The sequence below is a fragment of the Gobius niger genome, assembly GCF_951799975.1.
Source record: "Gobius niger genome assembly, chromosome: 5".
NCBI classification, from domain to species: Eukaryota; Metazoa; Chordata; class Actinopteri; order Gobiiformes; family Gobiidae; genus Gobius; species Gobius niger.
Genome location: NC_136856.1, coordinates 11,101,914 through 11,128,363, shown reverse-complemented (window position 1 = coordinate 11,128,363; position 26,450 = coordinate 11,101,914). Strand labels below are relative to the sequence as shown.

At 40.8% G+C, this 26,450-nt stretch overlaps 1 protein-coding gene across 14 annotated transcripts in view; it reads left to right on the top strand.

Moving 5' to 3' along the window:
• The window catches only part of tenm2a (teneurin transmembrane protein 2a), a 385,466-nt gene that overhangs the window by 108,188 nt on the left and 250,828 nt on the right, over positions 1-26,450 (top strand). For all 14 annotated transcript variants that reach the window (XM_079556152.1, XM_079556155.1, XM_079556154.1 and 11 more), the window contains exon 3: positions 15,670-15,963. In XM_079556152.1, coding sequence (XP_079412278.1) covers positions 15,670-15,963 — 294 coding nt within the window. The remainder of the gene's footprint in view (positions 1-15,669; positions 15,964-26,450) is intronic.

The window sequence follows — 26,450 nt, the reverse complement described above, 5'->3', positions numbered from 1 at the left end:
CGCGTCCTGCAGAGTGCATGGTGTCTGTGTCATGTCCCGTCATGTCCTGTCCAACCCGGGCCACCAGCTCCACGTTCTCCTCTCGCCTCTGTCCTCCCCTACCCTTTTCCCCTCATCCGCAGACCGGAGCAGCAGCAAATGGAGGACCCCACAGTCATGACAATTATTATCCAGACTTATCACATAACAGTTGAATAATTTGATTTAAAATATGATCTCATTATAAATATGTTACTCCTTCAGTCTTTTCTTTCTTTTTGTAAAATGTCCGGCATGCTGATTGGTTCACATATTTGAACAATTATAACACAGACTGTATTATTTATTTCAAACACAGGTCTATTTATGTTCTGTAGAAAGTTTTAATGATCTGTCAAACATAGAATAAAAACCTCATATCTGGGAAAATCAGTCCTAGTTTTGTAATTTTCTAAAAAAAAAAAAGTAAAATAATTACCCTGTAAGATGAGTTGTCAAACTTGCTCAGGTCATTGAAAGCCAAACTATTTAAGCAAGAGTAACATTAAGAGCAGGTAAAAAGTTGTGTAAGAAATAATTGTTCGCGTAAAAACTTTGGGACGTAAAAGCCTGATTTATTTCCAACGACTATGCCATGAAATTTGATTAAAAAATGAATTAAGCTTTTGTTCATGTTAATTTGTCACATGACTCTTTTGTCGCTTACAGATTTACTCAACAAGTGAGAGTATTGTTTCTTTAAATGAATATCACTCAAGTAGAAGTAAAAGTACGGTGATTAAACTACTCCAACTTCACAGAGCTCTGTCTGGGCTCGGGCTAAGGGAATATGCAGCAGACTTTGTCCTGTTCCTGTCGTCTTAAATGTTCATCCAATCAAACAGATGGTGATTTTTCAAAAACCTGGGTCGTAAATCTGTGGTCCTGAATCTGCAGTGTGCTCCGTTCTGCAGATTCAACCTACTCCTCTCCTCTGGGCTGGAGTAGAGCTGGTCCAGGGATAGATGACATTTGTCACACCTATTCTGGTCCCTCATTAGGAGGCGCAGGGGCCCTGTGGTTCAGCGGGAGCCAAAAGAACGGATGTCATCTGTGAGGTGTGGGAAGTGTCTGACCATGACAGTCCTGTTTGAGCAGATCTGTTAGCTTGTGAGTATGCTGCTAATAATGGTGATAATCACATGCCACATGCTATTGGCGGTGTTGTACCGTGTTGTTACCAGGGTGCTAAACATACATAAAATACAGGAAAACAACAACAAAAAACATAGATTTTTTTCTTGAAACGGCCTCCAAAGCCAGAAAACTGAGAGCTACCATGTAATCAGTTCTGGCCCAGCGTATATAACCTGTGGTCATACTGGACATGCCTAATTCTTTTTCCCAAGTGGTTTCTCCAAAAGCCACGCCCTGTAAATGTTCATTACACGACACTCTGAGTGGGGCTTTTTTAGGGCTGGGTGATACGGACTGAAAGTCATATCCCGATATACTTAGGTTGAATATCGATATACGATATATATCCCGATATTTTTCCACAAAGTGAGAGCTGTGAAATGAAATGTTAAGTCAAAGTCAAAGACAAATACGAGTAGTTTCATTGAAAACTCACTATAAAATGCAAACATAAACACTGTATAACAAGTACACACCAAAAAAGCCTTTAAAATAAAATAGGTTGATCTTTTTCTGAGGGCAGCATTTAAAGAGATAACAAAATAAAGTGTCCAGTTTAAGAAAAAACTTTAAACATCAGCTTGAGACTACCTGTTTCTTTTTGTTATCTCAATAGCTTATCTGAACAGTCTCAACCAGTTGCACAAGAAAAAGACTATCAACTCAATAAACATGTTATTTTTTTACTTTGATAAAAGTAGTGCTGTCTTGAGGTAGACATTAGAAGACAGATAAGCGTGTCCTCCTTCATTTAAAGATTTTGTGCAAGAAACACCAGCCTGTCAACGGCATGTGGGAGATATTGCCACTGCCCTGAAGATAGTATTACAGCGCAAATTTGATCTATAGACTTTTTCATTTAACTCTATAGGTAATATGTTAGTTTTAAACATGGCCAGGACTATAAAGGTTAGGATTGGGGAGTTAAGATGGGTTTGGTAGTCCACTATTCAAACCTTTTAATTTTGTTTTTCTGTGTTTTTTGTTCCTCAAAATTTAAAGGCACTCTTAGGTTTATACACAGAAAACACTATTTTTGCAGTGGCTACTAAAATAATGGATTGGATTTTTGTATTTGACTGCTTTTAGTCAACATTTTCATGGAGACATGTTGGAGACGTCCCCGCTCATAGTAAAGTTAAACGTTAGTTCTTTTTTTCTTGTGGGTATGTTTCATCAATAAATCAGTAATAAAAATAAATGCTTGTATTTTATTCATTTTTTTGTGGCTTAAACATCACCCACATGATCCCTTTCTTTATGACTTTGGCCTCAGTGGTTGTTATGTGAGAGGGGAATTAAACCTAAAATAATGATTTAATAATGATTTACTGTAACATAGTTTTAAAGAGATTTAGAGCACGTCCTCATTGTATGAATATCAGCATCTTGCCGCTGTCCCTTCATTTCCTGTTGAGGTCATGCAGGCGCACGGCACTAACTTCATAGTCATAGTCGACAAGAGATGTTAATTGATCTGGTGGGAATTGTCCTATTTAATGCACTAGCAGTCATATTCACATTTACATTCTAAATTAGATCCCACTGTTCGCTGTGATCTAATTTAAGCATTTCATAATTCAACATGAAACAATTATGGAGTCATTGCTACGAAATGGAAACATGAATGTGGCGACATCCGTGTTAATAATGCGCGGTTTGATGCATTTATTAGCGCTGAATAAAAGTGTAAACAGGGTATTTGGTTTCTAATACAAACCTTTGGAGCGGCAGCAAGCTGTCAGATAATTACCACTATTGACTTAAAGGTCAGGTTTGATGTGCAACAGGGCCATCAGCTGCCTTTCGAGCATCTTAACCCTTTACATTACCGCCTTTGCTCATAATTGTCATGTAGTAGCTAAGCATTTGTTGACTCAGTAATAAGCTATCCAATTAAATTATTAAAACCAGGGACATCACAGGGACAACATTAGTCTTTACTTGTATTACACGGCCATTAGGACGTACACATTTAGATAGAAAATATACTGTAATTATAGAGGAGAGAGGCCAGCACAAGGAAGAGAAGATTTAAAGGGATATTTCACTCTGGATAACTAGGAAATGAGGCCTTATGTCAAAAATCCTGAAATATCCCTTTAAGTTGGGACTTGAGTCCATGACACTAAGGAGGGCTTTGTGACTGATAGCTACAACACACAGCAAACTCTTAGACGCAAGGGTCACTTTAGGCTTTTGAACTGACCATTTGGGACGATTTAAGCAACTACAATTCTCCAATAGACTAAAGTCGTACAAAAAGGCAACATACAATTAGCAGCTATACATTACCTTTCTTTATGTCATTGAACATACAGTATCAGAGACCAGAGTTAGCCAATGCATTGAGGGCCTGGTCATGTTTATGGGCCAGATCAAAGGGCCAGACGGATTTAGCCCTGGGGTCTATAGGTTTGCCCATCTCTGACAAAGCCCCTTGACCACATTAGGCCTTTTAAGATTTGTTTCATAGTTTACTTCCTGTAAAGTTGTGCTGCCAGAAACAAACACAGTGCTCTGTTTGGACTTTGGAGCCTTCCATGGACAAAGGATGTGGATTGTGTGGGGCATGATAAAAAATTAAAAAGCAAATACGCATTATAACTTGTTCTATTCCAGTCTTTCCTGCATTCATACAAACAGGAAGCTCCCAAATTGTCTATTACACAAACTACAGTGAAAAACAATGTGTTTGCTCTGCTTCTATTATTTAGGAACTTCAGCAAAAGTCAAAAAGAGCTCCTGTAGAATCAACATGCTAAAGATAGCTGCCTCATTACTCACGTCTGAACAAGTATCAATGGCGCCGCGTGAACTACGTATGCACCTGTCGGCGTGTTAAACACCACATCGTCATGGAAACGTTCTCACAAAAAAAAAAAAGAGAGACAAAAAAAAAAGGCGATCAGAATTTGCCACAGCTGCGTTCGAGAAGACTGGGAACATGTGTGTGCTGTAAAAGGTTCTGTGGGGAATATTGAGGGAAAAGACTTAATTGAAGCGTCGCACTGTGGCGGAGAAAGTTATTTGTTCAGCTTAGTAAAACAGTCGTGTGTTTGATTCCTGAAAAGGCATACCCTCTTTCCCTGCATCAAAACACACAGATTTTGTGAGTGAATAGGTGACTCTAAGCTGATGAAGTTTCTACCATGTTGAGCAATGTTAGATTAACTTTGTTTTTACCGAAAGCCTGTAGGAATATAATTATGGTAACAATACACACAGCTGCAGTGGTGATGGTAGTGATAGTAATTGTGGAAGTATTTTTAATATACATACTATTATATTCGATGGTTTCATATGTCGGCTTTAGGGTAAACCACAGCACCGAGACCGCCCTCTTAAAGATTTTAAATGACTTTGGATTAAATGACTCACAGAAGGTCACAGTGTTGGTTCTTCTGGATCTGAGCGCTGCCTTTGATACAGTCGACCACACTATTCTTTTAACTCGTTTAAAACACATCCGCCTCTCTGGTGCTGTACACAAATGGTTTACTTCCTATCTCACAGACAGGACGTTCATGGTGAGTGTGGATACCTGCTCCTCTAAGGTGCATGGAATTACATGTGGTGTGCCCCAGGGTTCAATTTTAGGCCCAGTGCTTTTTAATCTGTATGCTCCCTCTTGGTGATGTCATCAGGAGACACAGGGTCAATTTTCACAGTTATGCTGATGATACACAGTTATACATCTCCATGTCTCCAGATGACACCAGGCCAATGGATGCACTTTTTAACTGCATTTTAGATATCAAATTCTGGATGGCAGAAAACTTTCTCTACAGTCACTGTCTATTAATCCTTCCTCACAGGTGAAGAACCTGGGTGTGATCTTTGACTCTGAGCTGGCGTTTATTCCACACATTAAGAATATCACAAAGATAGGTTTTTACCATCTAAAGAACATAGCCAGAGTCCACCCCATTCTCTCTCGGGCCAACACGGAGACGCTAATGCATGCTTTTATCACCAGTCGTATCGACTACTGTAATGCCCTGCTTTCTGGTCTTCCCAAAAAGAGTATCTCAGGTTTACAACTTTGACAAAATTCAGCAGCTCTTGTCCTGACGAAGACCAGGAGGCGGGACCACATTACACCGGTTTTAGAATCGCTGCATTGGCTCCCCGTGCGTTTCAGGATCGATTTTAAAGTTCTTTTAATGTTTTTTAAATGTCTTAATGGTCTTGGTCCTTCTTATCTTTCAGAACTGCTTTTACCTTACGAACCTTCACGGCCCCTTCGCTCCTCCCGCAAGGGTCTCCTAGTTATTCCTAAAGTCAACAAAAAGACTTATGGCGAGGCGTCTTTCCAATATTACGGCCCTCGCCTCTGGAACCACCTGCCGGAGGAGCTCAGGGCTGCAGAGAACGTTCATGTTTTAAAGAGCAGGCTCAAGACCCACCTTTTTAGCTTAGCTTTTAACTGACTAATGTATTTATTTAATCCTAACATATAAAATGTATATATATGGGAGGTTGTCCCAGGCGCATTGTTTTAAATGTTGTAATTTGTAAAGCACTTTGTGATACCTTTCGGTATGAAAAGCGCTTTTTAAATAAAGTTTGATTGATTGATTGATTGATTGATTGATTGATTGATTGATTGATTGATTGATTGATTGATTGATTGATTGATTGATTGATTGATTGATTGATTGATTGATTGATTGATGTTTAGCACGAGGGGCCTGCTGGGGCCTCATTTTGGGAGTTTTACATTTTGGACTGACCCTTATCTCAGTTGGAGACTTAGCACATCTTGGAGGAGCAGGGGCTCTACTTGGAGTTCCCCCAGGGTACTGAGCTAACCCTGTCTCTTGGGCAAACTCATTTTCAACTCATTACATTTTTATCATTTTTGTTTAGCGCTTTCACTTCCCTCGCCAAGTCCATTAAAGTTTCTTGTGTTGAAATTTCCTGCATGACTTCGGTGTACTAAGAATTGTATTCCTAAGTCTGTAGTCTGTAGTCTTTTATATGTAGTTTTCTTTACAGTGACCACAGATTTCATCATAAAAAAATGCTTCTGCAATGATTGGCATTTTCATCACTGGCCCACGTTTGGACTCTTGGCATAAAGCCTGTCTTCACAGCAGTAATCAACAGGAACTTTCATTTCATTTTCCATTGATTTGGACAGAAAATGAATGCATTGACCACATCTCTCCAAAACTGTATCACCTTAAATGAATAAGTAACTGCTGCAAACAAATAGCAATAACAAAAGCGAAGATTTTCTAAGGTGCTCATAAAGGCGCACATAGAGAAGAAGATGAACTGTAACCTTGCGCTGTGTGAGACATAATACAAAATAGGGACATTTTTTTAGAAGAGATATTTCTATTCAAGATTTTACAGAACGAAATCACCACATAGATTGAACGATATAAAGGGTGGTTTCATATTGCTCCTGGACTGTACGAGTGCATAGAAGAAAGACCGCAGTATATCAAAATCCGTAATGAGATGGAAAACTCAAAGAAAATGATTAGTGAAAAGACACTTTTTTGGGCTAAAACCTTGACTGTGGGATTCAGCCCGAGGCCTTCATCGGGGAAAGCTTGATAGCTCTATCAGGATGCAGCTTTAAAACACTGTAGGTGGTCACATGCAACACTGGAGCTCATGCCGTCAGCTGATGTAATACATATGAGCAACATTTCAAAATTAACAAATGACATGAAAAGACAATAGGCAAAAAATTCTTGCCTAAAAATTCTTCCTTAAAATTCTTTTAAAGGAATAGGCCACCGTTTTTACATACTAAGATATGTTCTTACCTCACTTTAGACGTGTTAATATATCCCCGTCTGGTCTTTGTCCGTGCGCTCTGTCACGCAAACGGAGCACATACGCAGCCTCTCCCACATGTCACATAGCTCCGAAAAAGCTCACGATAGAAGCTACCAAGCTCTTCCACGTGTTCCCTATTTAAATAAAGTTACGTGAAGTGTTTTCATGCGAAGTATATTTACCCAGAAATGTAGCATGTCGATTTTATAAGCAAATAAAAAGGGGGACTATATTGTGAGGCGTAATGATACGAGGAGTAAAACGTCCGCGCAGTAACTCCTAAAGGTTATTGACGGAAGTGAGCGGGGGAAGTCTTTAGGAGTTACTGCGCGGACGTTTTGCTCCTCGTATCATTACGCCTCACAATATAGTCCCCCTTTTTATTTGCTTATAAAATCGACATGTTACATTTCTGGGTAAATATACTTCGCATGAAAACACTTCACGTAACTTTATTTAAATAGGGAACACGTGGAAGAGCTTGGTAGCTTCTATCGTGAGCTTTTTCGGAGCTATGTGACATGTGGGAGAGGCTGCGTATGTGCTCCGTTTGCGTGACAGAGCGCGCGGACAAAGACCAGACGGGGATATATTAACTCGACTAAAGTGAGCTAAGAACATATCTTAGTATGTAAAAACGGTGGCCTATTCCTTTAACAAATGTGCAATGAGCTTCTATGTGTATTGTGCATAGAATATAGCACTATGTCTGTGGACCACATTTTGGCCACAGTTTTGACAGACACTTGATTTAATTAATGCAAAACCAAGCACTGCCAGAAATGGTATTTACTGTAATATGACTACAATAGACCTAAATTTCGTATGTCAGGACTTGTTTTATGGCTTAGAAAAAATCCAGACTCACTACTCTACCAGCATGGGATTCTGGTAAGACTCTGTACAGCGTAGCATCTGCAAGCAAACAGGAAGCGGAGTAAACCAATCGGCGAAGGGCAGTTTGTGGCGTTATTAGCGGACCGGTTTTGCATTAATACTCATCCATCCATTTTCTTCCACTTTTCCATTGCCGGGTCAAATCACATTGCACCAGCCCCTTAAGCACTTTGAGGTTTAACTTAAATGTAAAGCTCTGTACAGGTCGAGCTATACAGGTATAAAGATTGTCACAGTTTTTTTTTTCTCTCTGCAGTTTTTGCTACTTTGTCATTTGCACTTTTCCCAACTTCCCACTTTGGTTTTTATCCCCATTTCTGTCCCATTCCTCTGCTTAAGCTCTTTACTTTTGCATGGCAAGGAATACAGATGTATATTTTATTGCCTGGTAATTCACAGCAAAGACAACACAAATGAGAAGTTCATTTTCCTCTCCTGGGCTCCTAAGTGCATGCAGATGAATTGTGAATTGGATGCAAATGAAAATGGAAAATATTAAGAAATGACAAACTTTTGACTGCTATTAGCTTAAATGTTGGCATTTACATGGCTATTTAAATTGGAAACACGGCTTTCACTCTTATTAGTAACACCTATTTTGCGGTATTATTAGAAAACGCACTGTGCACAGTTGTATTTTCTTCCTGATTTTTGATACATCAGAGCGGGAGCAAATATTTTTTCTTAGCAAAAGTATGTTAGGCCAAATCAGCCTCTGCTTTGAGCTCCAGCTCCCTGCAAGGCTTAAAATGGCAAGTCTGAGGGTGGCCTTGGCTGTAAACGGTCGAATGGGGGGGCCGTAATTGCAGGCATTGAAGCCCACAGGTTGCTCCTGCTTTGCATCCTTTTTACAGAATTGCGCGGCGAGGTGAGGAAAAAGTCAAGCGGCAGAATGCTGAGTCCCGCTGCCCGCACTTTTCCTGTCAAACCGCTAACAAGCACAAATGATTTTATAATGATAGGTCCCCGCGTTCCCACAAACACGAGCGGTCGGCGTACATGCATTTTCTCCCACACAACACATCTATAATGCTTTTATCAAGGGAAGTACATTTAGTCCCAATGGATTGCAGCAAAACCATCACCACCTATACAACAGTATTCACCTTCTCACAAGATGTCTTTACAATTTGGACTTAATTGCAGCATTCAACCATACAACTCCTCATCAAAGGTCTTTTGAGTTCAATGACCTCGTGTAATGTGCATGTCCTCAGATGTGCGATGACAGCAGTGTCGTCCTTCATGTAAATATTCTACTTAGAAAAAGTACTTCTGTGAGAAAATTACAACGAGGCTGCTTAATAATCAGTGCTTAACATACCAGTGGACAAGTGCATTTGTTGAAGGGCAAACATCTAAGTAATGGTCTTCTCTCTGTCCCTGTAAAGCATTAAAATAATTATCCTTTTTAGGTGTATTGGTAAAAATCTCAAACACATCTTTATCACAATCTTACACTTTGTCGTTGAGAAAATGCACTATAGATCTCAGACAGCTCCTCCCTCCTTCCCCACTGAGAGGAAAGGAAAGAAAGGAAAAAAATATATATCTGCAGTAAAAACACTCATCTCATTCATCTTTTTCCTCAAGCACTTCTGATAGCTTGAGGGTTCTGCGCAGCATCATTGCTGTTCCTGCACTCTGGTAAAATAGCAAATACATGCTACAATAAAACATTACATGATATGCCTTGAAAATATGTATATTTTATCTAAATGATATGGCGACCCCCTTGGGGGTCTCGACCCCCAGGTTGAGAACCACTGCTATATACAATGTCACAGTCTGTGTGGCTGTTTGGAAGGTATGTCGAATGTTTGTACCCCACAATGAAAGGATTCAGCTTAGTGAGAGATCAAGAGGTGATGATACGTAGGGCCTCTGGTTGACCTAGTCACTGAGTAAGAATACTCAGATGCGCGAGTGGCCGAAAAAGTCCAGATAAGCTGCTATATCAGGGGGGCCCAAACTTTTTGTCTCTGAGGGCCAAAATGAAAAAGTGCCTGTGATGTCAAGCACGAAACACATACAAATGCAAATAACATGCTATATTAAAACAAATGGTAACTATGGCAAAAAACTAGTTTTAGTAGAACAAAATCAACAATTGTAGCAATTTAGTGCAAAATGTAAAAAAAACAACAACACCTGCATCTACAGCACCTACAGTAACTTTTCCTCATTCGTTAACGCAAAGAAAATCCCACATTAGATTATTTTGAAAGTGTCAGTTTAGCATCAATGGGCAGCACGGTAGCACAGTGGTTAGTGCTCTTGTCTCACAGCGAGACGGTCCCGGGTTTGATTCCCACCTGGGAGTCTGCATGTTCTCCCCACGTCTGCGTAGGTTTCCTCCAGGTACTGCGGTTTCCCCTACCACTAAAAACATGTACAATAGGCCACGATGAATGATGTGTGCGTGAATGCATGGTGGTTGGTGCAGATGTGTGCAGTCGTGACAGTATGGAGTGAGTGTACAATTGTCTCATGTAAAGCGCTTTGTGACTGTGTCAGTTCTTCTTCAGGGCGACGGTGGCGCAGTTGGTAGAGCGGGTCGTCTCGTGATCGGAAGGTCGTCGGTTCGAATCCCAGCTCCCGCAAATGCACACTGTTGTTGTGTCCTTAGGCAAGACACTTCATCCTAATTTCCTCCAGTGTCTGCGTACATTGGTGTATGAATGAGAGTGAATGGGTGACTGGTTCCTTTCTGTAAAGCGCTTTGGGCCTGATAAAGGTAGAAAAGTGCTATATAAGTTGAGTCATCTTCTTCTGCTCCTCCTTCTTCTTCTACATTATCTGGAACCTCCAAACAACCCTTTTACTTTTTAAATTATCATTAATTTGTTGTTGTTTTCTTTTGAAGTCTAATTTTATGATTGATATTGGGTTTTGTGCATCAAGAAAGAGTATTGTCAAAAGCAAAAATGTGATTTCTACAGTTTTTTATCCCCTGCAAAATTGAACAAATTGTCATTTCCGCTTTCTGACTGGAAAACGTACAAACTTTTCTAATGACAGTTTTCTCGGTTCATTGTTGCGACATACATCAAAAGCACAGGGAGGCTCACAGATGCGCGTGGCCCTGCAGCAGCTGCCCTGGGCTCCAAACTCGCATTAACACGCATCATAAGTGTGCCAATGACAGCCCCAGTGTGTGCCGAAAGAGAAAGGGATTGATCTGATTATAATGCAGTGCTGTATTTTCCGTCACATCTGTCATAATATCATGTAACAAACATGCGATTGGTTTTCTATTTGCGGCATAAGGGAGATAGATTTTTGCGTCTGATTCAGGGCACTGTGCCAATCCATCATTCCTGGAGCGCATGTAGATTGCTGTAGTGCCGGCCTTTCTTTATGCTCGCTCTGATGGTGATAAGCAGTGATTGGGCTTTGCATATGTAATCACTGGTTATGGGATGTTAATTGTACAGAACAGAGGCTGTGGGGTGTAACAGTATATGGTGCGCATATACACAGACGATTTTCTATTTCTTATTGAACGTTGAATTAGAAACAATATCACTTCCAAATGTCAAATGAATATGGATATTTTTAAAGACGCAGTCGTTGATGATTTATACTAAGTGCAGCACAAATATAACTTGGTAACTCGGTAGAATAAGGAGGAAATAGAACATGTTTATGCACATAATAAGTATAGCTGCTGTTTGTCTTTAGGGCCCGACCGATCTGGATATTTGGGATCCGATACCAATATGTATATTCAAATAGCCTATAGTTAAACATTTATTATTATAGCAAAGGTTTCAATCATAGAAATATATTTAAAGAGACCAGATGCAAGTTGGTCATTTTATACTCACTGCTGCCACCTCAGGCCTTGTACGTAACTGCAGCTTCTATATTAAGCTCGTGCATGACGGCACTTCGGACACGAAGTAGCACCTCTTTGAGTGACAGTGCAGGATTTTAGAGGCAGTTGTGGTGAACAGGTCTGAGCTCATTCTACACATTAGGACATGGCTAGAACATGTTGGAGGAGGAAAATACTTAGTTTTAACATTTTTAAACACTGTATAGTCCCTTTAATAGATTGACCAATGTGGGTTGTTCTAAGACCGATGCCGACAGAGACTTACCATTTTTAGTTTTGGAATCTACTGATTTTTGTCTTTCAAACAAGCTCCCTCTAAAGTACCTACTTAACACGAATATACATCACCCCACTGTTGTCACAGTTCAACACTGACACATTTACAAGCACAGGATGATAGACAAGATTTTTTTTTTTCAATATTGGCCAAAAATATCAGTGGTGCATGTCTCTTATGGTTCCTATCACTTTCAGTTCTGGAGATATCGACCAATAAACTACCAAAATATCGGCCCGATACATCGACTGGGCCCTTCTTATCTTTTAGCTCCAACCAGTCAATTGTATTTCCACTTGTTTAATACCATAAGTTATACATGTTTTTTATAGATGAAGTATATTGCACCTCACTATTAATTAGGCCAACTTATTTTCAAGATAACTCTACATGATAATTATGATATACTTTTCATTCTGTTGGAAATAATGCATTCTGTATTTTCTGTAGCGTATACTCTTTATAGCAGGGATCAAATCAACAGCTTATGAGAGCATTTATATTGTGACATTAATTGTAATTACCCTGCACCTATCTGCCTTTTATTGTGTGACTGACACATTAGTCACGTCGTAGAAGTAGCTGACAGTCGTATGTACTTTTTCTGATGACTTAAAGACACCTGTATTCTGCTCTCCCAGGCGTCCTGGAGTTCTCGCCTGTCCTCCTACGTTACCTCATGTCAGGTATGGCTTCAGTAGACGGTTCGAGATAGTTTTTCCATAACATATCCTGCCATGTGGTGTTAATTGGAAACAGACTGTAGCTGTGTCCCTTGTGTCTTGTCTTACAAAGTAGATTCCTTTAGCCGTCTTTTTATACATAAGTATAGTCCAAACACAAAGAAGAAAAAGTGGATTTGAGGACCATTCCCAGACGACTCGGCTGAACCACTTGGGCGTCTTCAGAGTCGATAGCTGTGTTGTAGCAGAAACCACCTGTGGAGTATTAGCTAGCCCCTTTAGCCTATCCCATCTGTTCGTCTGAGTAGAAGTGCTATGTAGTGCCTCTCCCCACTTTGTAAATAAGTTTGCCTCTGTGCCCTCCTCGGTACTTCCAGCACTATAACTCTCCAGCTTTCAGCGCAAGAGGAGGCGCGGAGACGGAGCAGACGATTTTCATCTGTCTAATTCCTTCGCTGCTGATTGCGTCCGTACGCCTGATGAGTCACAGTTAACCCAGTCGCACAGCTGCACACTGAATCATATAATGTGCCACTAGATCGCCCCGGCACCGCACTCGCCTCTCTCACCAACTGCTAATAAAGTGAAGCACAACTGTTTTTTTTTCCCCCGGTCCCTTTACCCCAACAGCTGATGGTGAGCGATTGCATCCACAATACTCTTTTAATTAGTATAGAGAATAAATTGGTTGAGCATGCCTTTTTCCTTAATTGCTTTTTCCTCGGCTTGGATTTAATTGGGCTGCAGCTCTGTTTATTGATCTCCTTTGATGTGCTTTAATTTGGATAATTTTATATATTTATTTTGGATGCTAGGACTCGGTTTGTCTTAAGGGGCGCAAGCCAGACACCGTCCTGCAGCAGGCGGTTGGGCAGCAGAGTCAGTTACGATTGAATCAGAACAATGTTAATGGTCACCAAACGTGCTATTTAGACAATAGTAATGTCCTCTGGGAAAAAGGAAAAAAATGCATGATAACAAAATTTAAAGTTGTTGTGTGATAAATGATATTATTCAAGACCACTTTTTGCCACTGACTTAAAAAAATGCTAACTTTAAGAATCTGCTAAGAATTTGTTTCAACTCTATTGGGCCTTCATCAGGGTAAGCTCGAGTAATATGTCAGGATGCAGCTTTTAAACTGTATTAGGTGGTCACATGCACCATGAGGGGGCTGATGCTGTACATCCTATGAGTAGCATTTCAGCCATTGCCATATAAATTACAATTGGCATAACATTTCAACAAAATGATTCATTTATTTACAGTCAGAAGACATCTTCTGTAAACAGAAGCATTAAAGAAAAGGGGTAAAGTACAATTCCCCATTGAATCCTGGACACTCTGTTGCTATCCCCTGTGGCAACAAGCCACAATATTTCACAAAATCTCTCAGGTGTAACTGAGATTTGCATTTTTTAAATAACACAACCAGAAACAAAAATCCATGGTAACCTATGGCTCAGATGGTAGAGCGGGTCGTCCTGTGATCATGAAGTTGGAAGTTCGACTCCCGCTTCCTGCAGGCGCAGACCTATATTGTAAAATTAAGAATGGACTTGTCGTGGCCTACTTCCTGTAACCATAAGGAAATGGTGGCTGGCTCCGGAAGTTCATGGCTCCTTTGGGCTTTGCATTGAAACTTTTTTGCCTGTTTAAACCATCATTGAACACAGGCTTGTTCTGACCTCCATTTGTTTGTCTTAACACACGCAACATCGTCCTAATTTTATCTTCTCACAATTTTTATTTTTCGCCCTTTTCGAAATAATTGAGCTGGCTTCAAAAAAACTGTGAAATTGCTAGCATGTACGAGCTCAATCCCTCAGTCAATTCTTCATTTTACAGTCTATGGGTGCAGACTGTCGTTGTGCCCTTGGTCAAAACACCTCACCCACTGAAGTGTCTTGAGTCTTTAGTGGCAGTCCAATGTAGCAGATTTACAGCCTCACATCCATCTCTACCCCAGGGCAGCAGTGGATACAATAGTAGATTACCACCACCGGGTATGGAGTGATTTATTAATGACTAGCGCTTTGAGAAACTTATCAACACAGGCTTGTAAAGCACTTTTTCGTTTTAGCCTTGTTTTAGCCCTTTAGCACTGAACTCGTAAACAAAATCTTGATTTAATTCACACAAACCTATATCCACCAAACAACTACAATCGCAATGCTTGTCAGATAAATAGCAATTAGATATTCTTCCCAATTCGTGCAGCTCCAGCCGACAGCCGTGTAATGAGCGCATGCGTATTTCGGTGGCTGGTGGTGAACAGGCAGGAGATGATCAAACCCAGAAGGCAGCACAGGCGCTCCTCCACAGTCTGAACGGCCCCGAGTGAGCACCTCTTTGATCCCACATCCACACCTGGTGAATGCCAATGCGCCGCGCTGCAGCCAGGGAGCGCGGTCTTCTGAAGCAGCGCTAACAGGCCCACAGGCCAGTACATATTCCTTCCAGCAGCTCGCTTGTACTTTCGCCTGATTCACGCTGCGTCATCTCTCCCCCCCTGCCTGCCACAACAAAGCCTAATTTTCAGCCTCCGCCTCCGTAGTTTCATAATTAGTGTGCTTCTCTGCGTGCGATTGTGGGTTTCTCGGCTTCATATGCGAGGTTTACTTGCGCGAATACTTGTATGGCTTTATCTTCTGTCCCCTAGTAGATATAAAACGGAGTGGGGCTTATCTAGCTCTTCATTTCCCTGTATTTTGTTTTTATGTTGCTTGAAGTGTTAGTTTAGAGGCAGTTAAAAGCATCATGTTTTATTTCCCATCCTTTTTTTTATGATGCTCCTCCCACTGTGTTAAGATTGCACACTTTCAAACTCCCAATTGGAATAGATTTTTTGAAAAGTTGATCAAGCAGTTTGTATAGTTATATTTAAATAAAAAAAACAAATAACTTTTTGTAGTAATAGTAGTAGTTTCTGTTAATGTCGCTACACTGTGTACTTTTGTGTCCAATTCTTCAACATTGTTAGATCAAGCAATGCACTTTTAAACTCTCTCTCACAGGGGGTAACTTCACTCTGGCGGAGCTGGGAGTCTGTGAACCCAACCCCCCTCCTCACCCCGCGGCCGTGCCGTACTGTCCCGACCTGGGCCTGCTGCAGGGGGGCTACTCCCTCAGCGCGGGCTCCGACGCGGACTCTGATCCGGAGGGGCCGCTCTCTCCGGACCGCGCCATCCAGCTGTGGGCCGGCCGCGGAGGGGTGAAGTCCCGCCGAAGCTCAGGCGTGTCCAGCCGCGAGAACTCTGCCCTCACACTCACCGACTCCGAGAATGAGAACAAGTCGGACGACGAAACAGGTAGGGACACATAACCCGACTACCGACGTCCACCGTGGAGCTGGTGTGATTTGACAAGGCTTGATTCTTGGGCTGCACAATATATCATCGAACTGTCATCACTGCGATATTAGATGTTGCAATATCCATATCGCAAGAAGCCACAATATATCAGAAAATCACTGAGGTCTCAGTTAGCATTTAGTTCAGCTTTGCTTTCACACAGTTTTATGAAAAGAAAGCTTCCTTTATTTAAATAACCAAAAAATATTACAATAATGCAATAATCCAATTCTCATTGGTCCTGCCCTACTGTGTTGGAATGGAGGGAAAGATAGACTGTGTTAATTAACAGTGTAATGATCTGCTTTCATAAAACGTTGTGTACCTTGGATAATGTGTGCCAACAGAAAAAAATGGTTGGTCCAGTAATTAACTATATATTTACCAGGACATGTTCCTCTTTCTCATGCCGTTTATGTTTAGATGAGGTTGAGGCTGATCGCTGCTAAGTATTTATATAGAAAATGTGTTTTTGCATTTGTGTTGGATATGTCATCCCTGCGTGACCAGTGCCTGCACCAAAGTCCCTAGCATTGACGTTGAAGTGAACATTAATATAACAATACAGTTGCATAAGGATCATACTGCCTCAGGACTGTACCAGCAGAGTCTCTGTGTGCCACAGGATGAGCTGTGGAGCACAAAATCTGGTCTCCAATAACTTTCTGCTTCAGTGCCAGTGATCCATGCTGATAAGTTCTGTTTCTCGATAATGGCTTGTATTTCCCATGCACCAAAGACAACAGGCAGATTCACGAGGCGCACTCTGGCACATCAACTGTGCTGTAAGCTTTGACAGTGTCGTACAAATGCAGGCCTCATTAATTGGGGTTTCATTCTCTGACCCATTAGCTGTTAAACAGTCACACTGGCTGCTTTTCACTGGATTGTTTTTATTGTTATTGCACCAACCTTGCTGTTTTTGAAATAGATTTTCTCTTTCAATCAAATGTTTCACAACTAAACGTTTGTACGGAGCGACTTGAGAAAATATTTGGGAGACACACTTGTGTTGAAAACCCTTAGCCCACCTGTCAGACAAGCATGCTATGAACAGTACTTGAGCTGAATTTATTGAGCGAGTGTGTTTTTGATCTGACGAGCAGTGGCCGGACCACCCCCCGAGAGCCATCCTGGTTTCCATCAATAGCACTTAGCAAATGCCCTCAAACACGAGTCTTGCTGCTTGTGGGGCGAGATTTCAACACTGGTCAGCCAGTCCACAAAATAACAGAGAATACTACATGCTTTAACTTGCAAAAGTCAATTTTTACTTGGAAAGTGTTTCATTTCTTTCCATCTTTCAACAACATGTGGATGCAGGAGCTCCCCGAGGAAATATCTTTCTTTGGCAACTTTGTTTATAACCAACTTTTAATTTCCTTGTGAATCCTGGCACATAAACCTGTCATAAAGCTATGTGCATCTAGCTGAGGCATCAGTGAAGTGAAAGAAAGAAACAATTGCATTAATTGAATAAATTACCGGCTCTGGACCAACCTATGCCAGGTTATGAGTCCTCCAGATCAGGCAAGTTCTATCGACTAATCAAACTACTCAACACCTATTAAACACATCAGAAAACACCTTTACAACTGCCTCTTCTCCAGATGATAATTGCTTTGTGGTTAATTACCAGCTAATCGCAGTGGCGCAGATATCAGCAGCAGACGCCGCTCCCACTGACTCAGGGCCAGGAACGCACGCCACGCTCTGTCAGCCCCACACTCAGACCTTGTAAAATAAGCCTCTTAATCCAACCCCATTCTCGTAATCATTCGCCTGCAGTCTGTCACCGAGTGTCGATTGAGGAGATGAGAAGTTTTCTTTCTTTTTTTTTTTTTTTTTTCAACTTTTCATCTTCAAAATGCAACCTATGTCCTTGTGTTTCTGCGCGGTTCGTCAGAGCCACAGTGGGCTAAGTTCGTAGAAATACAAATGCGACTCAAGTGTATAAGTATAAGTTTGCCGCTACGGTGAACACTTTCTCTGTACTATTTACTACATCTTTGTGGCCTGGTCTATAGTTTGCTGCTCTCATTTTCATTACATTCAAAGATCTCTGCAGGACATTCTTATTGTGTATTTACAATCACCGAGCACATTAAGTAATACTGATAAATTACTTACACAGGAAGTCACCTATGTGCACATATATGTATAAAAGGTTTTATTTCAATTTGATCCGTTTGGACCACCGTATGGTATCAAGCACTAGTGTGGTTGCAAAAATGTGATGATAACTTTTCTCAGGTTTTATCATATCACGCAGTCATTGGGAGTTGGGCTGCTGCAGCATTCAGAAACAACACACATTTTCTCTTGTCTATTTTCACAACAGAGAGATTCAGATCAGCCTCAGCTTGAAAAGATCAGAGCAGTCGTTTCAACCTGATATCAGCCATCTCAGTGTGTCAGATTAGGCCAATTCTTCACTTACTGAAACACTCTGAATAAGGAAAAAAAAAACATCCTTTTCCTACCAAACAACACATCTGATTATAGAAGATTGTGTGGAGTTCTTCAACAGGCTCCTCATGGTTCAGCACATAGGCCAACGGCTGCAAGACATGTCACATCACACCTCAAAGCCCCGAGGAGTCTCTCACATTCAGTTGACTTTATACCAGCCCCATTGCCCAAAGCTGCTTTACCTCCTGTCATAGTTTCCTCTATATATTTTGTTTTTTTTTACCTCCAAAATGGCGCGTGCATGTGGAGGTGTGAAGCTGGAGCTGCGCTATAGTGTCAAAACAGCAGGAGGCGGATCTGAGCATCTAATAATAGAGATTGACAGAGGAAGATGGAGAGATGTCATAAACACATAGGAAATCAAACAAGACAGTGATGCGCTAAAGTGGCAAACGGCGAAATACTCTTCTCTCATCTAACGAGCTTCACAAGTCTCACCTCCAAATCCTCGCTCCCGCCCCCGCCACGTTTTAACTTTCTTTTTCTTTACGCTGTTTGTCTGTTTGTCTCCCTGTTCCTCGTTATGCCCCCGTCAGAGCCGCGGTGAGTGACAGGTGTCAGTTTAAAAGGGCTAGAGATCTCCTCCGGGGCACGGGGAGCAAGAGAGAGAGAGCGTGTGTCCGCCGTCGCACATTTCACTACCAAAATAGTAAAAAAAAGAAAGAAAAAAACTCCCAACAAGAGCCGCGCTATTGACAGCCGTCTCGAACCAGAGGGGAAAGATTGTTTGTCGGAGACTTTTTCATCATTGTCAACATGCCCCGCAGCCTTCAGTTGCTTATAGAGAGTCAACATAGAAAGGCAAACACATTGGTGCTTCCCGCTTTGTGTACCTTTTTAACTCTTACGCCTCTCTATGTTGTTATGTGATATACGTAGTTTTCGGCCCCTAAGGGAAAGCAAACATATTGACTTGGTTTTTCTACGGATGCCACTGTAAGGCTGTTTTGCGGTCGCTCATTCGAATATGCTTCAAAGTAATTGTGAAAGCTGCGAAATGATAAATGAAGGCGAGACGTGGCAGGTTAAAGTGGTCGATGTGGATTTTTTAAATAGTTTTGTCCCTTAACATTTTCCTTTTCATGTCAGAGGATAAAGATGACAAAACCTGCCCCGCACGATGCTTACTTTCTGAGCTGACTTTCCCTCACGCGTTAATTCACAAATATTGACAGATTTTACATCCACATGTACTTCAAAGGGTTCCTGCAATGACGCTAAAACCCAAATATGATATTTTTTTGTTTATGCAAGACAACCCACAAGCTGGTTTTCTCAAAATTAGGTTTTTGTTCGGTTTAACGACATTACCACTATAGTATAGCACCCATGGACTCCAAATGTACTAGTCTTTTGGATTTTTGTAATATCTAGATTTTTCACTTATTATTGGCTTATTCATGCTAAACCAGATATCCAAAATCAAAAATATTAGCTACTAATGCGTCAACAAAATAAAACCATAAATCAAAATCTGGGTCTATCCACTCTTTAGATTTAGTCGCTGAAAATATAGGCAATGTTGGCCATTTTCCTGGAAATATAAATTGACAGAAAACTTACAGTGCATTTTCTTCTCCGTTATATCAGCAATGTTCAGAAAAAAGTTTCAAATTCATATCTCTAAATATATTTGTTTCCCTCTATTTTGCAGTATAGAGGGTTTGACATCACATACCCTTTTAAATATACTTATTCATGCTCATGGGCTAACCCTGACTTTTGCTGTATATGTTTTATTTTAGTCTGACGTTTCTTATACTGTAAATAATTAATATATCCCCTGAAAAAAAAAGCTACCACACCACATGATGTGTTTGGCATCATCTTTGTATCCGCCTATAGGCTCTGTGTGTGACACTCTGCGGCTGACTTCCTGCTCCCTTGTTAAAGACACGCACCTTGCCTTCCTAATGCTACTTTGTTTCCGTGTCTAATTGTTTGATCGAGAGGTTGCGAAGTCTGGAAAATAGGACAAACTACAGTGAAGTCAATAACAAATTAAATGGTGTGATCGTCTGAACTGACAGCAGTCGTCATTCAAAGTGCCTGGTGCCTCCTCAAGTCTCAACACAATTAACACTACATACTGTGTACAGCTAAAGCCAGGGAAATAACTTTTCTTATATGTGAAATATAGGGAATGAATTGATTTAGAGGCATGTGCTTTCAACCGTGGCTGTATAGGCTTCTTTTAAGTTGCAAAATGTATATACGTATGTATGTTTATACAGATTTGGGCTTGTATTTTTACACGCTGAGGAAGTTAAAGCAGTTCTTAGTAACTTGTTCGCCTTAATAGATAAATAGATCCCTCTGGGGGTAATGCAAGTGTTAATGGGATGATGGGGGGTCTTTCATCTCCCCCCGGTGTCTCTGGCCAGAAAACCACACTTGCGGTTTTCCCTGCTCCAACCCGGAGTCACCAATACACACTAATGGAATCACGAAGAAGAAGCTAACAGGCTAACGGGCAAAGCTAACTGCGGGCTAGCGCCACTTAAACAGTATTTACAGCCAGGTTTGAGTGAAAAGAAATGATCTCCATTGTGTAATTGGATGTACAATATCCCTATGTCCCTTTGTCTTTTTTGTCAGTGTAGTATTTACTCTCACGGACAATTAATGAGTAAAAAAAAACATTACATGCTACGACACCTGCAGTGGCGCTTATGGCCTCTTGGGGCATGAGTTACTTAGTTCTGCTTTAATAATTCAATACCGAAAGACAAAACAGGTAATGGTAAATTAGAAGAAAATTTAGACAGACTTTTCATGTGTTGGCATCTTTGGTTGACACTGCTTCTGAACTTCTGTTGATTAAAATGGTTTGGCGTTATGATAATAACATTTTGAGGGTATTTCTGATCCACTCTGTCATTTTTGCCACAGGCTACAAAACTTTTAAACAAACATTTTAAAGAGGTTGAAATCTCGTTTACTCCAAAATTCCAATTACCTCAAAGTATGTCGAGCCTGCTTAACGACTGGTGTAAATGCGATGCGGGGATTTTAGTTCCTTCTCAAACCGTGTTATTATTGAGAATTGAATAAAGACACTTGGCTTTTATTGTCCCTTCCAGACACCATTAAAATAAAGGGGACTTGAACGTTCACCCACGAACACACGTGCAGTTTGCAAAGGCAACAAACTGCGAGGGCGATCAAATGTGGGCCACGGCGAGCAGGCAGCAGCAGCTCCGGGGGGATTTTCATTTTGGCAAAGTGGAGGAGGAGATTTACGGTCGCACCACGCGCCGCCTCGTAAAACGTCCGTCTGGAAACACAAGCGGCAGAACAGAGGAGCACTTGTAAATTCCCCCGGCGGTTGCCCAATCGCTGCATCCAAACGACATTGATCAGGAGGCACAATGATTAAAACATGCATTAGATGAAATAAGAGCCCGACTGCGACATTGATTTAGACCTGAAGCCACGGCGAGACTTTATGGCCCGGATCACTGGAGTCAGTACATGTGTGGGCTGCACATGTCTGGATACTAGATAGAGTAGACACAATATTGTTTGTTAGATTTACCATCAATGAATCTTTTGTCATACATTTTTTTGAATACTGGTACTTCAACGATACTTGGAAAAGACTAATACTAATAATAGTATACAATACAAATATACAAATGGGGGGGAAAAATGGGGAAATCAGAGAAAATTGGGGGGGGAAAAATAGTACAAAAAAAGAATTGGCAAAAATGGGAGAAACGTTAAGGGAAACAATTTAAATAATGGAGAAAAAAATAAAATAGGGCAAAAGTGGGGAAAAAAATTGGGAAACAACCAAGTCACTTCCTGTAAAGCAGTCATTTTGGATCTAAAGATAATAGATTTTTTTTTGGTACCTGCTTTCGATACTTTTATTTTTTCAATACCAGTAGTACCTAAACTTTTTTTTTTTTCGATACCAGACTGGTATTGTTTAACGATACCCAGCCTTAAGCAAGGTATTGAGTACAGTGTTCCAAAAATCTTGCTGTAGTCAAAAAGTACAGGCCTCTCTATTGACATAACCCCCACCTTATATGTCGTCTCTCTCTCCACTACAATACCAGCTCATCATTATTCCCGGTCAATAAATCTCGCATTCGCTCTCATAACAGTTTTTTTACACACACACTGACACCACTGACCGCTGCTCGCAGCGTGGGGCCGCTCCAGTCAGACGTGAATGCTGATGAGATCCCTTCAGACACGAGCTTCACCCTTTTCCTTCCTCTGCCTCAATCTCTCCATCTGCTCGGCCTGGTAATAAATCACAGGCTCGTATTGTGACGTATGTGACAGGATGTATTAATCTCCTAATTAGAGAATGAAAAGGTGGCGCTAAATTTAGTCTGGCCTTTATGCCTAACCCTGCCCAGATCGCCTGGTTTCGGTCACTGTGTTAGTGGTTCTCAAAAAGGTAGTAAAAGTAACACGGATGGATTGCAGGTTTATTCTGATGCTACCAATTTAAGCACATTATTTATTTATCTTTGAATCTCTTAACTGCCACGTAAAATCTGAGCACATTTTCTCCAGTTTGGCTTTACCCAAATCTAAAAGCAAAACAGCAGCAAAAGAGTGACAAAAATAAGACAAAAACTAAGATGAAAATGCACCTATGAGAAAAAAACGTGATGAAAAATCGATGAAAAAGTGACAAAAATATGTGTCATATGTCATAGCCATGAAAAAGTGATCAAACTAAGGCTATATCCACACAAAGACAAAATGCTTTTCAGAAACTTTCTTTGTAAGCACGAAGTCAGGTTAGTCAGGTCTGTGAAAACGGCGCAATTCATCTTCCAGGCCTGTGTGAGGCGCTGTGACGCTAACACAGATAATAGAACAAGAAAATTAAACTGATTCAAGGATTTACGATCTACAGAAGAGACGAGGAGGCGAGTTTATTCTTCAGACATAACGGGACTAAAGCAGAAAAACCTGTCAGTGACTTTTACTGTCAGTCCAAACACACAGACTGACTCGGCCGTGTTTTCTATTGGTCACCTGTGACTCACGGACTGCAGTGGAGCAAAGAGGAGCGGAGTAAAACCATCATAGATCCATGAGTAAAACTCATTCTAAGGTCAGTAGATTATGGATCACAGACACCACTCTGGCGCTGTGATTTCATCGTTTTAGTAAAAGTTTCAGAGACATTGTAACAACGGCGCCACGTAAACGGCGTTTTGAGATCTTTCCACTCTGGGACCTAGTTTTGAAAGTGTTCGTTTACAGACCCCCAAAACGCCAGGCTCGTATGGACGATACACTGGATTGATGAAATATCTTTGCGCTTGGTCCTCAGCTTGAATTCGTATGGACAGGGCCTAAACGATGAAAAGGAAACAAAAAAGCAACCAAAGAGCAACAGAAATCTGACAAAAAGAGATGAAATAGTGACAAAAATGTGATTACATGCAAGGAGAAAGATCTGTTTAGATGAGGTATTACACTTTCTAGATTTGGGTAAAGCCAGACTGCACTTGTTTACAAGGTGGGGGTTAATAAGACGGCCAACTTTCCTTCAGTGTAAGTTGTGTGTCTACTTTAGCGGGATATTTGATTATATGATTGATTATAAATCGGTTTAAGAGAAATGCATATATACTGTATATATGTTCTTGACTTGACCCCCATGTTGTATTGTTAAGTCAGTGCAGCTTTTGGTTTTGCCCTGGAGTAGAACGGGATGCATTCCCAAATTATACAATTGTTAGACCAAAGATAACATATAAAAACAGGGGAACAAAAGTCGAATCATGACAGTTTTAGCTCTGGTTTCGTCTCCTGTTTCAGTGGGTTCAGACCCCACTATGACATTGTTTTTTAGTCCAGGCGTAGATTTGATTGTTTGTCTTTGTTTATTTGTGACTTGAAATGTTGTCACAGTTCAGGACAGTCTCAGTTGTTGGAGTTTCTGAGCCAGTTCTGTGAAAGTCCTTGATTTCTTGCTTGCTCTTTTATGTTGAGGTAAATCATTTTCTTCAAGTGATTGCTATAGTTGGACGGCCAAACACTTTCTGAGGTGTAGCTGTGAGTGAAAAGTTTGTCTTGCATAGAGTTTAGTGTATATGAAAAGAGAAAATCGCCTTTGCTCAATTTGAGCCAATTTAAAACATCTGCACTCAAAAGTTTGTGTATTTCTTTTTTTTTTTTTACAGTTGCTGCAGTAATTATGCTTTATAAAATCCAAGATGGGCCCGGAATTTCTGATTAACTAATCAAATCCACAAGCACAGGTGGCAGAGTGCAACACAAAATGCACCACAAATCAAAGCCAAATCAGTCAAGTTTGAAGCCCTTTGCTGCACACTTACAACACAGTAAATTTAAAGTAGGAAAGATAGTCATGTAATCAAAGGGAATTAAGTAAATGATGATTTAGTCATTTCATTTGTGCCCCATATATTTTTGAGCAGCTTAATTTTGTGGCACACGTTGATTGTGAAATGTTCATTGTGCAGTTGTTTTCGCTATCAGCATGAGCGAGTCGGGTGTGTCAATCAAATGAAACTTTCAGACAAAAAAACACATTTTAACAAAATTTCAAGGATTTTCGGCTTAGTTGATTTTTATAGTTATGCAATAGCACAAATGACAAGGCAGTGTTATCTCAGTGGCCATTCCTTTTTCTCCTTATTCTCAGATCAAATAAACAGTTTGAATCTAATGCTCAGAGAATAGTGCCAAATAAACTCTTCTCTCTATATGTTTTTGAATCTTTGCATTTTACCGGTCCTATTATGCTTTATCAGTGCTTTACTTCTTTAGGAGCCCTTAGTCTTGATATATTGGATTGTCACGTGTCTAGATACAGTACCTGATAAAAGGGGGCACAATGTCATGGGAAGTGATTCAAAAGGAGGAAACAGCAGTGGTGCAGATTGACGAACGGGGAAGAGTTTAGCCATGTATAGGACCAGAACAAGTTTAGCAAAACAGTTTAGGCTTTAGAACTCAGTGAAACATAATAGATTACTCTGTGTGATATGGATCAGATGTATATTGTGGTTTGCAGAAGAGGGAGATGGACTAAGTATGTAGGATCATTGAAAGATGCACAAATGAAACAAAACAACACTGCATTAAAGCAGTACTAAGTAACGTGTTTACCTTAATAAATCCTTTTCGTATTTCCTGTGGGGGTAATACAAGTGTTTATGGGATGACTGGGGGGTCTTTCATCTCCCCCTGGTGTCTCTGGCCAGAAAACCATGTTTGCAACTTGACTGCCACCGGACCGGAGCAACCAATGCACACTAATAAAATCACGAAGAAGAAGCTAACAGGCTAATGGGCAAAGCTAACTGCGGGCTAGCGTCACTTTAAACAGTATTTACAGCCAAGTTTGAGTGAAAAAATGTATTTACATTGTATAATTGGATCTACAACATCCCTCTCTCCCTTCGCCTTTTCTATCAGCGTAGTATTTACTCTCCAAGGCAATTAATAAGTTAAAAAATCGCAACTTGCTACAACACCTGCAGTTGCGCTTATGGCCTCTAGGGGCAAGAGTTACTTAGTACTGCTTTAAAGCATGATTTAAATCTCGAAAACACAATTTTGCCTGTATGTGCCTGTATGATCTACTTCCCTCCTTTTGGTGTACACCTGTGCCCTCTAATGTTGGGTTTTACCACAGTTTTGAACGTCTGAAACGACCCAAGCAGTGCATTGTTTTCCTCTGTCAGCTTCACCACAGTAACTTGTTCATGTCAATCAAATAGTGCTAGTTCCTACTGACTTCTGCTGGTGGTCTGAGCGGCCCACCGCTGTCCCCGCCGGCCAGAGCATGTGTAGACCTCTGAGTGGTGTGAGAGGCTGAGGGCATTAGGCTCTGATTGAGTTTTCACACAGCTACGTGGGGTGCAAAAGCCTCCACAATGGTCTAACAGAATTAGTAGCTTGTGATGAATGGTGTGTGAGAGCAGCCCTGACAGCTCGCTTTCTCAAACACACCATGCCGCTGT